We start from the raw sequence: 16,763 nt of genomic DNA, 5'->3' as shown, positions 1-16,763 counted from the left end.
TATATTTTAGTAGGAAACACACATTAAGATCCCTCTAACAGCTTAACCTCTCCCTTAGCAGTCATCTTTTCAGGCTTCTGTTCCTTGTTTGTTAAAGTCTCCTTCTCAGGGGTGTTATGAGGATTAATGCAATGCAGAATGATTTTACAATGACTGGACAACAGACACAAGTGCATAAATACCAGTTACAAATGCACACATTATTTTTCTCTCCTTATTTCTCTCCTGTATATTTATGCTCCTTTGGAATGTATCTCCTTAGATCTTTAAAACAAGGAGATCTTTAAAACAATATTATTTTCTTCTGTTCCCTTGCAGGTTCTCTGCAGATGTTTTGCCAGTGGTTAATTTATGACCCACCATGAGGTGCAGCATTAAGCCAAAAATAAACTCCTGGCTCTTCCACTATTCCTTTCCAAGTGCTTATTTAGTCTAGTTTTAGGAAGATGCTCCATATACACCATGATTCATTTTCCAATCCTAATATTATAAGTTTGAATTCAAAAGGGACTAAATTAGTCATCATTACAGTTTAACAGCCTGAAACACTTTAGTGTTAATAAATAACTGAAAAAGTAAACTCCTATCTCTTCTCATTTAATCAAGTATGTGAATTTTTCAATAGAAAAGTTTGAAATTTTAATACAGCAGTAGGTATGAAAATTAAAATTCTCATGACACTTTCTGTAGCTTCACATAATGTCAAACAATTATGCACAGCATCTTCCCTGTCTATGGAAGGGAATGAATATGCTGTGCAATATATTTTTCCTTGATTAATGATATGAAGAGACAAAAACATTTGTGGATTTTCGCTCTGTTGTGATGCAAAGGCTGGTCTGGCCTGTCTGAAAGTGACTGGAATGTTTTCTTCATTTATACTGATCTATTTTTAGGAGGAAATGACAACCAAATGATCATCATGGTTTTTATGGTCAGTAGAGCAATCTATAGCACTGTAGTTTTGCATCAAATCTGTGCAGACTTTCTCACAGAGTGGGAGGAAGGTTATGCAGTGGTGTAACCTCAAATACATGAATTTCAACCTATGAAGGAAAAAAAAAACCCACCACCAGTCTAGGAAGATAATACTCAAACTTCAATATGCAGACTCTTTTTGCATGGAAGTGATGGCTTGGGACTATAAATAAAACTTTGAGAGGTCTGTGTTGTAGACTCCTGGAATTTAATTTCAAAAGGATTTATAAAATTAATGCAATCTGTATTTTATGGTCAGAAACAATTGCATGGCTGTAACTGTTTATGGTTACAATTCAGTGTCTTGGTACATGCTCAGCATGAAATATGAGCAGGGTCTTTCTTTATACATTTATTATTTGCAGAATCATGTCCAAATCATGTTACAAACAATTACACCACATAAAGCTGAAGTATTTATCTGGTTGTATAGACAGATTATTATATTCTTAGGCTGTAAATTCCTGTTGGTTCACAAGAACCTCTGTGCTCTCCTGGAGGCAGTCAGCTTCCTGCAGACTCTTGAGAATATTAATATCTCACATATATGCACAGAGCATATTTATTCAGTGACACAATTTTCATTATAATGGATGGAGGTGCTGAGTGTTCAGTTGCAGGACTGTTCTGTTGGAAATATCCATCTTTTAGGGTTCACTTACAGACCAAATTACTGATGGGAAGGAAGAGTTTCCCACCAAGTTCCAAAAATCATAGCAAAGGTAAAAATGTCATGATGAGTGCTGATTTGAGTGAATGTGAATCCAGCATTTTATTCCCTGCAAACTCATCAGCTAGAAAAATTAAAGTTCTTACACTCATGTATTTTAATTCATTCTGTGCTGTTTCAACTTAGACTGAAAACTGGAACTGATTGCCTCTATATATTTAGGAATCTACATGACCTTTGTAATCTCTGAAAGCCTCATGCATAAATATTGCGTAGATGTTTTAATGAAATCTCTGCAGGATTTTAGAAACATTAGCCCATTCCACAGGTATGGGTCTGAGGTACAGAGGGAAACTGTGGCTTGTCTTCACTGAGATCCTACATACAAAAAAATTGTTTAGGCACCATTTAAAAAGTGTTTCTAGGCTGATCCACTGAGTTGGAGTGATTTGGACTAAAAGTAAAATTCTGCTGTTAGGGTTACCCAAAATTTCAACATCTGGAGTTGGTGTAAGTCACTGGAAGTCATCACTGTGGGCAGCTCCAGAGCCCTTGATCAGGGCAGTCACTCTGACCAGCAGTGCTGGTTTGGACGGAGGAATGTGGCTCTGTTAACTACATTTTGCAGTGAAGACAAACCACTATGCAATTTTCTCAAGGAATTAAAAGAGAAAGCAGCCTGGCTCTTCTGAATCTCACCTGTTTTCTGTCCAATGTGTGAACTGTGAGCTTATGTACAGACATTGCTGAATGATTTTTTACTGCTGGTAACAGAAAAGAATCTGATGTTGCATATTTTTCATTAATGACTAGCATGAATGGGAAAAAAACCCCAACAATCCCTCCCCTGATAATTTGTGAAGGTTTCCCTTCAACAGTAAATATAATTGCTGATGATGTTAATGAAGACATTAGTTTCACAGCATTTCAAGTACTGAAACACTCCACTGTTAACTAGCCTAGTGGGGTTTATGCTAATGTAAAATATAATAAAGTAGAGGCCACTATCTCTTTAAGCTGAAAGAAAGGAAACTTGTTTCTGCTTCCAAGGGATGCCTAGTGTGTGCTTATCTAATTGACTGTGTATTTTGTCTAGGTGTTGAGGGAAAGCTAAGAGAATGAAGGCTCTAAGTCCCCAGTGGAAGCATGATATGGCGATGCAGTGCTGGTGCTGAATTGTTCTCTCTGATGGCTCTATGGGAGTGGATAGCACTGAGTCTTCATTGCTGGGTTTTAGCAGTTGCTGCTGTCTCGGATCAGCATGCCACAAGCCCCTTCGACTGGCTCCTCTCTGATAAGGGACCCTTCCATCGCTCACAGGAATACACAGATTTTGTGGACAGAAGTCGACAGGGATTTAGCACAAGATACAAGATTTACAGGTATGAAGCAAAGGGAAAGCAATTACAGAGATGCCATCCTTAGAAGTTGTAAATGATCAATAAGGGTTTCCTTTAAAGAAAAGGTTCAGTTGTGGGAACAAATCCATAGATACCAAATTCATTGCTGAAATATATGCAAGGCCACTGTGTGTTATGGAAATGCTGATTGTGTTGTTTCTGTTTTTTTTTGAAGAACTTTTGATAATTGATTATGTTGCTCTGACAAACTTTGTTGTTTACTACCTACCTCTACTCTGTCCTAGTGATGTGGTCAAAAATGTGCTAGGGATTCAAACACCCCCTTTGGTTGCATAGGGATCACCTTTGATCATGCAGCAATTGCTTTCTGTGTGGCTCATCAAGACTTAAGCTGAGGTTTTAAGAATGAAATTGTGGCTCTGCATATACTGCTGACAGAACAGACTTCATGGTACAAAGGAGGGCATTTCAAAAGTGACTCAAAAATGTTTAATGTTGGTTTATGCCATTTAATGTTTGTCTATGCCACTGATTTGAAAAGGGGTGCTCTCTTCCCTGAGGAATCGAGTGATAAGAGCCACTGTGAATTTTAACAGAGTTTGAAGGTGTTTGGTCCATCACAAATCTCAGCATTAGACTGGCCCAAAGGGGAAAAAAAAAAAAAAAAGCCAACAGGGAAAGCTTCAAAAGTATAGGTCTGCTTGAGAATTTGGGCTTTTCTGTGGAATTGCTTCAATGATGTGTTTGTAACCTGTGAGTCTCTACTACTTTGAGATAGCACTGGTGAAATATCTTCTCAATCGTGTGTGATGGGTGTAACTCAGTAACACCCAATATTATCAAGGACATGAGCAGGAAAAGGGGTCCTCAGTCTAATATGAGTGATCTAATGGCAAATAGACAGAAGGATGAATGAGAGACCAGGAGAGATTAAAGACTGAGAAAATAAATCTATAAGCAGAGAGAATTTTTTACTTCAAATCATGATGGATTCCTTTCAACAGCCAAAAGCAAGTGGGGCAGCAGGGCAGTACAGGGCAGATTTTCAGCTCCCCTAATAACTGTCCATCCTACAAACACAGACCATATTGGTATGGGAAGACACACACTGATTTCACTGAAGAGCACAGAAGAGATTGTGCAAACATCATACCTATTTTGGGCTATTATTCCCTAGTCCTTTACAAGAAGGTAAGGGTGATATATGCTTATATGTATATTGTATTTAATTCAGTGTACAGTAGCCTGTGACAAAAATGCTGGCCTCAGCATGTAAAGATTTTATTTTTAAGGAATTTGCTTTATTTCCTTTCCCAAATACATGCAGTAGAGGGCACTCTGTTGCAGGTCAATTTTGCAGTGGGCTCCTTTTGCGATATACAGAGAAATTAAACACATTTTGAAAATAAAGTGTGATTTGGAAATATGCTTGATGAAGTGGCTTGTCTTAACAGAACAGCATTGCCCAATATTTACTGCATTTTAAAAGCCAGCTGTCAGGACCAATAATGTAAAGCCAATAATGCAGAGACTGAGGCAGCATATTTTATTCCCATTATTCTGTATTAGTAAAAACTGAACCAAAATTATCTTGCTAAAACATGAAAGATGGAATTGTATTTCATTTGAGCTCTTACAATAAGGTCCTCGAGAATTTTCCTCCTCTCAGCCATCATTACAGCAACATTGTTAAGTTTCACAGATCTGTAATCACACTGCTAATATTTATTTGGGTTTGTGCATAAGTTTCAATTGACTTTAATTTACACAATCCCACAGAAGATATTTCTCAGCTTTAGTTCCATTCTCTGCCTATTCCAAAAGTTAAAAGAGCCACAAGCTGTACTTTTTTGATTCAGCCCTCCAAAAACAAATTTTATTGTACAGTTTCCTTGTAAAATATAGTCCCATTAGTGAGTAGTGCAGAACACCGTGACCTTGTTAGAAGCCACACACTGTAAATTTAATCCCTGTTGCTTTTCTATGAGCTTTCCCAGGCTATAGGATTTGGAGTCTAATTGTCTGTTCATTCCCTCACCTGTCTTTTACCTAATGGAAACCATCCCTCAGGGACTGGTCCTTATTTGAAAGGAGAGGTAAGGAGGAGGAAAGAACCTGCCTGCAGGGACTCAGCTGAAGTAACAAGGGAGAAAGGAGCTAATAGAGCCCCTCCAGTTCCTGAGCTCTTCACTTCAGCCCTTGAACCACACTCCTGAGACCTCACAGTCAAAGTTTAACTCCCCTTCCTTCATTTTAAATCCATGCCAGGTCAAAATCTATGGGGTGTAGGATGAGTGAGATGTGTAGGGTGAGGGACTCCATGGGATTGTGTCCCATTTGAACCCTTCCTGGCAGGGTGTTGGTAGCACAGCGGGGTCAGACAGAAAATGTCTGAAGACCCCTTTTCATTTTTAATGGCACAAATGTGGCAAGCAGCTGCAGGCAGCCTAAAGGAATGCTTCACTTCTGGGGAAGGGGCTGGCTCCAAAAGAACCAACGGGGCTTTGAGCATCAGCAGCTCACCTCCTGTGTCTCCAGACTGACACAAGAGATGACCAATTTTATCTCTCTGCCAAAACCATCAAATTCTGCTGCCCATGGGAACCAACTTAGGAAGAACAACCTCACACTGGGACTGTTTTTCTACAACTAACAGAAATGAAATGTTCTTAATAAAAATAAAATAAAGCCAGAAGTGAGTTGCACATTTTCCTTGTCATAGTTCAAGGTGTGTAGCAGGAGATTTCAGCATGAGACTGCTGTCTGATTTTTGCTTTTCAACAATGGAACAATTATTCAGTGACTAGAATGATATTTTCATTTCCCCTCCATTTGCAGTCTCAGGAGAGGCAGTAATGGTGTGGAAAAAATAAATCTTGATGGAATCTGTAATATCACAAGATTTTATTTCATTCCCTCATTAAAAACATTCTATTTTTTAATCAAAATAATATTGAAAAGCAGAGAATACATGTTATTCTGCTCTTGGTTGTATCAGGTAATGCATTTTTCTGTAAATACCAAAGTTACAGCTACAAAGGCCACTGTCTTGTACCACTGTTTGACACTGGTTTGAATGGGATCAAGGTCATACATTGCAGGCCCATGAAAGATACAAAATGATTAAAATCAGATAATAGGACAGAGAACTGGAAAAGCACCCAGTAGAGAGAATAACAAAGAATATTAAAATGGAATTTACTTGAAGGATACATTGTCATTATTTTTCAACTTTTGAGTAAAACAATGTTGTGCTAATTCTTATATTTCTGTCACTTGCATGGCAGGAGACAGACTGATTTTAAAGTTTAATTTCACATATGGCAATTGTTTCTAATGATACACAGGAGGCTTACTTTTTTCAGTTCTTATTTTACATAACCCGTTTCCATTTAAAATTCACGTAATCAAACTTTTAGCCTAAAACAAGAAAATTGGTCACTCTATGCACTGTGTGCTAGCATTTCTGTTTTCATGGAATCACAGACTAGTTTGTGTTGGAAAGGAGATTAAAGGTCACTCAGTTCCCATGGGTAGGGACACCTTCCACTAGCCCAGGTTGCTCCAAGCCCTGTCCAACCTGGCCTTGGATCCAGGGGCAGCCACAGCTTCTCTGGGCACCCTGTGCCAGGGCATCCCCACCCTCACTGGGAAAAATTATCCAATCTAAATTAACCCTTTTTCATCTTAAAGCCAAGCTCCCTGTTTTCATGTGAATAAGGCTAAAAGCAACAAGATACAGGCTTTGTATCCACACCCTGTGGTCACTGTAAACAAGTGTTCATCTGACCATGAATCTGTTATAAATTATTGGGATGAAGCCAAAGATTTGCTCCAAGGAACACACTGATTAACTGAGCCCAATTTCTAATAGGAGGTTTTAACTTCAGGATATTTTTTTTAACATAAAAGTTACACTTTTTCTTGTCTCCACATCTGGCTTTTGTAGCATCAAGCAATCATGTGATAAAAGCAACTAGTGCATCAATTGTGGGAATGTACCAGCAGAAAAGTCATCAGCTACCCATATCTTACTCTATACATTAAGGTTCAGTTATGGTCATGGGCAAACAAGCTGGCTCTCTCCAAGGCCAGGAGTATTCAGTGTTACAGGACAGAGCTGAAAGAGACAAATAAATATGAAATAAGTTTTAATCTGGTATTGAAGAACCCTAAATAATATACAACTGGTGTTATTGACATTGTTATAAGTTGGAAATGGTGGGCTGGTTGTGTTGATTATGTGGCAGTGTTCTATTCCCTCTAATGCATCAAAGGAAATACCCTCCTGCAGGAAATTTAATAATTGGCACAATTTTTGGTGGTATTCTTCATCACTGATCTGAGAAAACCACCAAGAAAGCACCTGGATGGCTGCTGAAAACCTGTAGATTCATGGGAATGCTATGTCAATATTTCATGGAAGGTGGCTCCTGCAGTTAGAATCAATAAGTATTTTGGCAAGGAAAATCAAATTTATAATTTGTTATTTAATACACAAAAGAAGTGCTGTGCCTCTTATGTAAATCAGCTACCAGACAAAGGAATTTAAATCCAAACAGAATGAGACAGAGGGGTTACCAGGATGGAAAGCGTGATTGTGAAATTATGCAAAGAACTTACATTGTATCAGAAGAGGTAATTTCTACAGAGATAGGGAAATATTCAACCTATGAAATAAGGTCTTGAGGAAATCTCCTCAGGGATACTGTGGAGTTTTGTTGAAGCAAAATTATTTAAAACCTGAAAGAGATGTGAACAATCAGGGGAAGAAAGAGCCTCACTCTTTCTTTTAAGGTGGAAGTTCTTGACAAAGTGTGGGAGGGGGAATAAAGAGAGTTGAAAGAGGATACAATTCTTGCCAACAGAGTACATATTATAAAGTGAGATGAGTAATCTAAACCAAAAGCCGTCGCTGTCCCAAAACCAAACTGATATCAACTGGCTATGAATAAATTTAGGTTGGTTCTTTAGAAAAGATTCCTCATCATTAAAGAAATTCTGGGACACACAAAGTTAACAGAACCTTCCCAATCATGGGAATAGGAGGCAAGGGTTGTAAGATATGATGCAGATAAAAGTGGATGAAGCTGGAGCGACCATTGACATCCTTTGGGGCAACTACACCTAATAAGTGCCCAATATAACTCTGCAAAAAGCAAAAAAAAGGAATCTCTTGAAGAAGTGGGTATCCCTTGGCAGCATGGTATTCACATGGCTTAAGAAAATTCCCTTAGAGGTTGTTTTAAAAGTGATTGTGTCCATGAACAACTACAAAAATAGAAGCATTTGAAAATAATGCTATCAAGTTAAAGATAAGAACACATTGGGTTCCCCTCCTTTGTTCTGAATCCTCTGGTGACTGAACCCATAGGGCAAAGTGAGCAAGACTCCAGACTGTAACAAGACATTTACTAATATGGTTCCACTCCTGTGTGTGGATCTAAGTAGGGCCAACATTAGTTGGTTTTGTCATTTTTTTACTCCCTATCAAAACATTTTAGCCCACAGTTCTCACTAGACTTCTTGACACATGTGACAGACAGTGCTAATGAAATCCTAGGGGCTTCAGTTTTGCAGGTACACAATATGCCTTGAATCATAATTTTCACTCCAGTGTACAGTCTGGAATAACATTTCCTTGTGCTCTTTCTGAGGCAGATTTGAACTGATTAATCTGGAATTTCAAAGTATGGAGAAGAGCTGACAAAGGTCTTCCAACTGTGGTTTTCAGTACAAGTGTTTTCACAGAAATAACAGAAATCTCTGCCTTTCCCGGCAATTGGCTCTATCAGTAAATAGCTTCTAGTCTGTGTTGTAATTGGTTCCTTTAGGGAATATTCCATTCAACTTGATGTTGAATGGAATTGGTTGGTACAGAAATGGAGTTGGTACAGAAATCAGATGAATCATCGTTCCCAGAATGTTTGCAAAAGGCTACATTGGGAAATGCACTAAGTCCTCTTTATAATTTCAGGGGCTCACAGGCTGGTAACTGGGAAGAGCAGCTCAAAGGGAGTTTTTGGGATTGTGAGTTGATAAATTTCCACTAGGAAAATAATATTTGTAGCCCAGTACATTTTAAAGAACGTCTGCGTATGAAAAATATAAATAAGTTTAATTTTGGATTGCGATACAACAGCCTCTCTTATTCTAGTTAGCTGGGCATAGAAAAGCATGACACCAGTTAAATAACTAGGTGGTGAAACTGCTTGAATAAGGACATACATGAGCAAAATGAAAGCTTTAGATGACCATATTTCCTGGTCTAGAAACACCTGGATAATGTCCTCCAAAATCATTGAATTTCCATCCCTTTGTTCCAAATGCAAATCCCTTTCACAGGAAAGCATTTTTGCTTTAATTTTAGAGCCTAAAAACATATCAGGTCATGATGATTTGCAATTAGCAATTCCTGTTATCAGTATTACATTAGTTTCTTGATCTTTATCCAGGGAATTCTCTGGAGGGTATATGCTTCTGAAAAGGTGGAAATAAAGGATGAGAAAATTTAAACTGAGAAGCGATGCATACATAAGAGAAAAGCTAAGAACATTTTTTCAGATGAATTATAACCAGAGCCTAGTTTAATTTAGCCAGAATATTAGAAGACTGACACGTCCTTAGAATTGAGGTTCAAAAAGGTAAAGGAGGATTTGGCTATCTCCAATAGCACTGGGAGATTCAGGGGACTCCTAAGATGGATATCAGAGACATGAAAGGTGCAAACATAAAGACTTGACACTTGTTTAGGTCTGTACTTACAATCCCAGTTGTGTAAGGGGTCTGCCATGCATGGATAAATGATATTTCCATGGGGAATAATGAAAGAGCCTGAGATCTTGTGGGTATTTGTGTCTCAGGAAAAGGGCAGACAGAAATGAAGGCTCAGAGATGGACACAAGGCAGGCAGGCAGGCAATTCTGATTCCTAAAATGACCCTGTCTTTCCGGCTCTCTGAATCTATGAACCAGCACGGCAGAGAAGTCATGTGCTCTGGCTAAAGGAAAGCACTTTTTACTCTAGAACAAAGGAGAAATCAAGTTCATTTTTGCGACTGATCCACAATATCAGCCCACATTTGAAGATCTTGGAAAAACGGCCCCATCCCTGGCAATGTCCATGGCCAGATTGGAAAGGGTTGGGAGCAGCCTGGGATAGTGGAAGGTGTCCCTGCCCATGGCACGGGGTGGAACAAGATGGGCTTTAAGGTCCCCTCCAACCCAAACCATTTTGTGAGTCTCTGAAAATCATGACAGCCCCTGAAGGCACAGTGTATTTCTAAGTGATCCTGCCTTCCTACAGGATCTTGCAGAACATTCAGTATACCACAAATTATTGATCAGAGAGCCCAATTCTGCAGAACTCAAAGGCCTCCAGGGTGTTTTGCAAGCTCAGACCTACCCCATATCCCCTCACTCCACTTGGCTGGCTCAGTATCAGCTTCCTGGGCTTCAAAGTGAGGGTGGAGCTCCTCTTAGTGAGTTGGAGCAGCACTGGGAAGGGTGCTGGGAGCAGTGCTGGCTGTGCCAACAGGATTAGGAGCGTTCTCAGGAGTCAGCTTGACAAGAACATGAGAGTGTTTCAGCTTGCCAACAAAGGAGACTATTGATGCCAAGATTGCCTTCTGTATATCTTTTTTTCATAATACACTGCAGGACTCTGTGTTTTGACAATCTCTCTTTGTATTTCTCCCTATTTGTTCTGTGTATTTAATCAAAGATCCTAAAGAAACTCAAATGGCAAGGAGAAGAGCAAATCTTATTTTTTGTAAACATTATTATAATCTATTTCTAGAATATACCCTCCTTCAAAATCTAATATTTAAGGATAATTATTAGATCAAACCTCCTACTGATATGTTTCCCAAGAACAAAGAACATTTATTTAGAGAATATGGTGTGTCATCATTTCAGTTAGTGAGTTCATGAATCATTTAAGTTGCCCTAAAAAAATTAGTAAAATAGAGGCTGTAACTTAATGGTTTCATACAATCACTGAAGTAGTGTAAAAGCTGTTTAAAACTAATAACAGATACATTCTTCAGTCAGCAGTGTAGTCTGACAGGATTTTGCACATGAAATCAGGTCATTTTCATTAATTCTTTGAAGATTTTTTGTTAGTTTGGTCTTTGTTCTTTCATTGCCCTTCCTTTTCATTTTCATTTCAGTATCCCTGCTGGTACTATCAGTGATGTTCACAATGTAGAGGATATCAAACGCTGATGATGTTCATGAAGGAGAAAAACAATTACCAAGATTTCTTTTAGTTACTGAAGAAAAAATTCTTTTTTTTTTTTTATTACTTGAATCAAATAGTCAGTGCTTTTGTTTGAGCCCCCATGTTGATGTTTTCTCTTACTGCTGCTAGGGCAGTAGCTGTCTCCAAACAGAATGGCTTGCTTTTTCTTTTGGACCGTACATTAAACCTATATGGGTGGCATGTTATACCTTATACAGAAAAAATGACTGAGTAGCACAGAAACCTCCTCTGTATAAAAAGCCAGTGATATTGATTGGAGTGTGTGACAATTTGTATAGAAGGGCATTTGTGCCTTTTCCATGCAAAAAAAGAACAACTGACACCGAATGTGCTCACTCAAGAATTTTTGTCATTTTCTTCTACTATCATTAAGTTAAGGTTGGGTCAATATCTCTGAATCAAAATCTCACTTGTCTTCTAGCTCAGATTGATTGATTCTACAGGTTTTCACAGTCATTATACTGGTTGTGAATTTTTTTTTTTTTTTTTGTAGCTACAGGTTCATTCCAGCAGAGACCCTTGTGAAGAAAAGCAATACTTCAAAATAATGTCTCATTGCTCGATTCTGCCTAGAATCCCAATATGATTGTTATGGATAACAGTGTTCTTAAGGTCATTAATGGCTCTGTATCTCAATGTATCTTCTGGTACTCTCAATCTCTGCTTTATTTATGCAGCTTGAGAAGATATTGTTACTGACCAGAAAATTTGATATATATAGAGCTCTGAAAAATGCACACGCAGAACCCACCAGAAATTTAGAAGTTGTGTATGCATGTCTTGCATGCATCCAAGAGTCAGAATCTGGCTTTGAGGAGTGAATGCTAATTTCTCGAGGGAAAAGCACATATAAAGGTTTTGACTTATATGAGTAACATAATTTAAAATCAAAATAGAAAAGCACTACCAAATATTCAGAAATAAAACAGAATCTGAGACCTGAGGAAATGTAATTCATTAATCTAAACTAAATATTTTGTGTTTCAGCTAATTCTTAACTATATCCTTACAGTTCTTGAACTATAACTAATATAGATTGGATTGGATGCTTTACTAGGAACTCAAATACAATATCATCTTTGCATCCTGATATATATGCTCTAACAATGGAAAGTAAACAAAGACATTTGGTTTATTATCAAGTTACATCTAATTGTATTTTATTTAAGCTACATCTTTAGCCATTTACAAAAAATACTGGCTACAGATAATAATAATAATAATAATAATAATAATAATAATAATGGTGATGATGATGATGATGATGAAGGCTAAAACCTCACACAGCATAAGCAATCTGACAACCTCCATTAACAAACGGCCTTTTGTCTACATTTCATGTATTTACTAATGAAAATAAATTTTTAAAATAATTAATAAGTTCAAGTGATTAAAACAGAATATGTAGGATAGACTGATTTTTTTCAGAGATGCTTCAGTTTCAAGACTCAGAAATCTCATTGTAGTGGAGAAGCAGGTGAACTCACAGCCCTGCAGGGTAATTATTCAAGGCCTGCTAGCCAAGGGTGTGTTGAAGATGAAGGCTGGAGGCAAGTGCCTGCACATAACAGGAAGAAATCTCCTCTTCCTTCTCCTCACCTCCTCAGAATTTAACAGGCAGGCTGGCACTCCTACACCAGGCACGAGGCTCTGGAACTAGAAGGCCAGACAACTGATCAGGTGGGCAAAAGCCCTTCTGTCATTGTGGGGCCTCCTAAAACACCACCACCTGTACCCTAAAGACACCTGGATGACACCTTTTAGAACTGGTCCTATGGGAGCCAACTTGGAAAGATGCCCTTCTGCATCTGCTGCTTGTCTGCAGCTGGGATTTTGTGAGCAAAGTGGAGGTTGGGGCCATCTTGGCCACAGCAAACACGTTGTTGAGTTTAAAATCTCTGGTGGCAGGAGGATAAATGCCAACAAAACCTCAGGTCTGGCCATGAGGAGAGCCTCATGAGGATCAGGAGCCACCTTGGCTGTGTGTATGGGAAGCAAGAGGCTGGAGAGCAGCTGTGGGAAGAGCCCTGGGGCTCCTGGTCCATGGACAGCTGGATCTGAGGCAGCAGAGCCCTGGCAGCCAGGAGGGACATCCCTGTCCTGGGGGCACCAGGCCTAGGCCAGGCAGGGATTGTCCCACTCTGCTCCTGGGTGGCCTCACCACGAGTGCTGGGGGCAATTTTGGGTGCCACAATAGAAAAAAGATGCTGAACTATTTAGAGAGCATCCAAAGGAGGGTTTTGCTTGAGGGGAAGCCTTATGAGGAGTTTCTGAGGGTAGCTGGTCTGCTCACCTGGAGGAGACTGAGGAGAGAACTCACTGCAGTTACAAACCCCTTGTGAGGGGAAGAGAAGAGATGGACACTGATCGCTTGTCTCTCATGACCAGGGACAGGACTTGTAGGAGTGAAGTTGTGTCCCCTGACACAACTGATGACTGTAGGTTGTGTCAGGGGAGGTTTAGGTTGGATATTAGGAAATAATTCTTCCTTGTGGAAGGTGGTGGGCTCTGAACAGTTTCCTCACAGAATGGGCATGGCCCCAAAGCTGCCAGAGCTCCAGGAATATTTGGACCATGCTCTCAGGGACAGGGTGGGATTGTCGGGGTGTCCTGTGTTGAGCTGGACCCAAAGATCCTTGTGAGACCCTTCCAAACTGGCAGATTCCGTGTTTCCATAATGATGCTTTTGGTAGCAAATCTTGATAAATTAGAATAAGTGGAAAATGTGTAGATTGTGGTGCTTGTTGTGTCTACTGATGTCTAGAACCCAAATATTTGTGATTATTGTGAGAATGAATCAGTGTGAATATATATCAGTGTTTTTATACATTAGTGAGTATATATTTCTGTACACATATATGTATGCATGTGCATGTGTGTGTATGTAGAAATATGTGGATATATACATCCATAAATATAAAGATAGATAAGGATGAGTAAAATAAATTAGTTTAGTGATTCACTGTTTTACAGACAGAAGAACACTGTTGATTAGAAAGACAAGCTTATATCCTCTGCAGTCTGGTGTCTGAATAATGCCTTTGGCCAAGGCATTAATGAAGTTTGCTATGGACATTTGCTCATGAATCAGACATCCAGAAAATCTCTGTAACCCTGGCAATGCCAAAAGATCTTTCCTGATTAGATCCTTGTATTAAAATGCCTGTGGCAGAAACATTATGTCACATCTTGCTGCATTTTCTCATGCTTTTGCTCAGCTCTAGATTATGCCTTAAACTTATCCACTAAATTTTAGTTGTGGCTATAATAGAAGACCTCTGAGAATCTGTAACCAAAACACATTACCATGAAACTTCTTTTTCCTTTTCATTACCATGAAACTTATTTTTCATATAAGGGTTACCATGATTTTGCTCCATTTTTTTCTCTGTCTTTCCATATGATTCTGGATATAGTTAATGAAATTAGCCTTGACAACATATAGAAAGAATTAGGCATGTATGTGACTTCAGAAGCTCTTCATTTAAATCTCAGCTTTCCATAGATTCCTTGTGTGGTAATGGCTTGGGAAATTCATATGCTATAGATTTTCCACCTATACCTTCATTTCTAGATCCACCATGTGCTCATGTGTTCATGGTGCTAGGAGATGTCAATATATGTTTGATAAATATTACAGGTGGTGCACAACTCCAAACTTTCAAAGAATCTGAAACAAGTTGTTGTTGAGTTCTGTGCCTAGAACTGCTTTGTTCCTTTGATACTTTTGCCTTTTCATGTTATTTTGGGGTTTTTTGTTGGTTTTGGGTTTGGTATTTTTTTGTTGTTGTTGTTGGTTTTTTGCTTTTGTTGTTTTGTTTTGTTTCAGGCCTTTTGTAGTGTCTGGAAGATATTTTTATTTTATTTGCCTTTAAAATTTGATGTTCCTTTAAGTAGAACTATTTCTCCTGTGGTTGACTTCAAAGGCACATCTGTTTGTTTAGGATTCTGCCTGATGAAGTAATGGTAATGTCTATTTTTATTGCTGGTTCCTTGCCCTGGATGCACACAAATGTGTATTTGTTTACACGTTCTAAAGTAGCAGCTCTGTGTGAGTTGGGTATGTGTTTCCTTGGCACCCAAACCATGAAGGAGTCTTAGAAATCAATGTAATATGTCAAACTCCCTGACACTTGTTCTTTCAGAGAGACAAAAACAATCAAAAAAACCCAAAATAAACAAACAAACTGTTCAATTTTTTTTTAAAGGGGTGGTCATTTTCCCATTCTATGAGATTGGTAAAATATGAATCACTTAAAAAGGAATTTTAACCATAGCAATTAATTGGAATTTAACAAGAACTTTTAAACTTAAAAAGTTGCAAAGTAGGACATTAAAATGAAAGAAAAAGAATTGTACTTCTACTTTTAAAAATGTCTTCATGTACCAATTCTATATTTATGGGGAGACAAAATAAGATATACAATGTATAAGTCACACTTATTTAACTCTATTTCTCTTGTCTTCATAGTTAAACCATGAGAATTCGAAATCACGAGTGGGTTTGCAAGATGTTATATGTTTGTTGACAGCAATAAAACAGTCTTTATGTAGTATTTATGCTAAAACAAAGTGGGACTTGGCAAGTTTCTACAACACAAAAGCTGAGGTCATGGGACTCCTGTTTCTAACTCAGCTTACATCTTTGGAAATTCCTATGTAAAGATGCTATGCATGAATTACCATCCCTCTCTCCCTCGGAAGAATGAGTTCTGGCACAGGGACTGGACTAAAGTAGTAGGCAATGGTCAATTTTAGTTAAGTAAACTCAGTAATATTTCCAAATTTAGGGAACAGAATTTTTGAGAGAGGGAAGGGTGGAAGAGAGAAAGGTCCACCTACACATTACTACACAAATTTGTGGCTGACAGCTCTGTCTGAACAGCAGGTACCTGAGATGAAGTGGTTTTATCCTTGTGAAATATGCATTTCCCAGTTGTGAAAAAAACCTTGTGCTTTGCTTCTCTGTTGTCATGTGAGATCAGCCTGCAATGTGTTAACAAACCAGTAATTTCAGAATTTCCTGGTCTGGCAAGAAACATCTCTTAAAGCCAATAAGATGCTGGTAACCATCCCACGAGTGGAAAGGCCACTGGAGTGATTCCTGCTAACACTACCTGCTGAGTAGTAGGGAGTAGTAGCAGGGAGAGGAAACTCAAAGGGCAAATCCAGGAGAAATCCAGGGAGCCAGCTGTTCTTGGAGTGCCAGAATGAATACAGATGGCTTTTCCACAACTTCCTGTCCCCTGGTTGATAGCTGATGATCTGTCTGCAGCTTATCTTGCAGTCAAGGCATTTTTAAGAGGGTCGTGTTTTGGTGTTACCTTGATTTTTAAAATAATTAAGTTTTCTTTTATAGTTCTTTTGAAAGTTTCCAGATGTTGTTATTGGGCACGAAGTGAGTACACAGATGCTTGGTAAGTTTAAAGGAGAAAAAAGAGTAAGTTTTATTCGAACATCTGTATTTATAGAATTTCAGAGGTGACTGTGGA

At 38.6% G+C, this 16,763-nt stretch overlaps 1 protein-coding gene across 2 annotated transcripts in view; it reads left to right on the top strand.

Moving 5' to 3' along the window:
- The window catches only part of BRINP3 (BMP/retinoic acid inducible neural specific 3), a 199,927-nt gene that overhangs the window by 14,736 nt on the left and 168,428 nt on the right, over positions 1–16,763 (top strand). For both annotated transcript variants that reach the window (XM_002189920.7, XM_012575151.5), the window contains exon 2: positions 2,745–3,030. In XM_002189920.7, coding sequence (XP_002189956.1) covers positions 2,795–3,030 — 236 coding nt within the window. In that variant the 5' untranslated portion in view covers positions 2,745–2,794. The remainder of the gene's footprint in view (positions 1–2,744; positions 3,031–16,763) is intronic.

Source organism: Taeniopygia guttata, chromosome 8 (assembly GCF_048771995.1).
Source record: "Taeniopygia guttata chromosome 8, bTaeGut7.mat, whole genome shotgun sequence".
Lineage (NCBI taxonomy): Eukaryota > Metazoa > Chordata > Aves > Passeriformes > Estrildidae > Taeniopygia > Taeniopygia guttata.
Note: the sequence above shows the minus strand (reverse complement) of the source record. Positions and strands in the feature narration are given on the sequence as shown.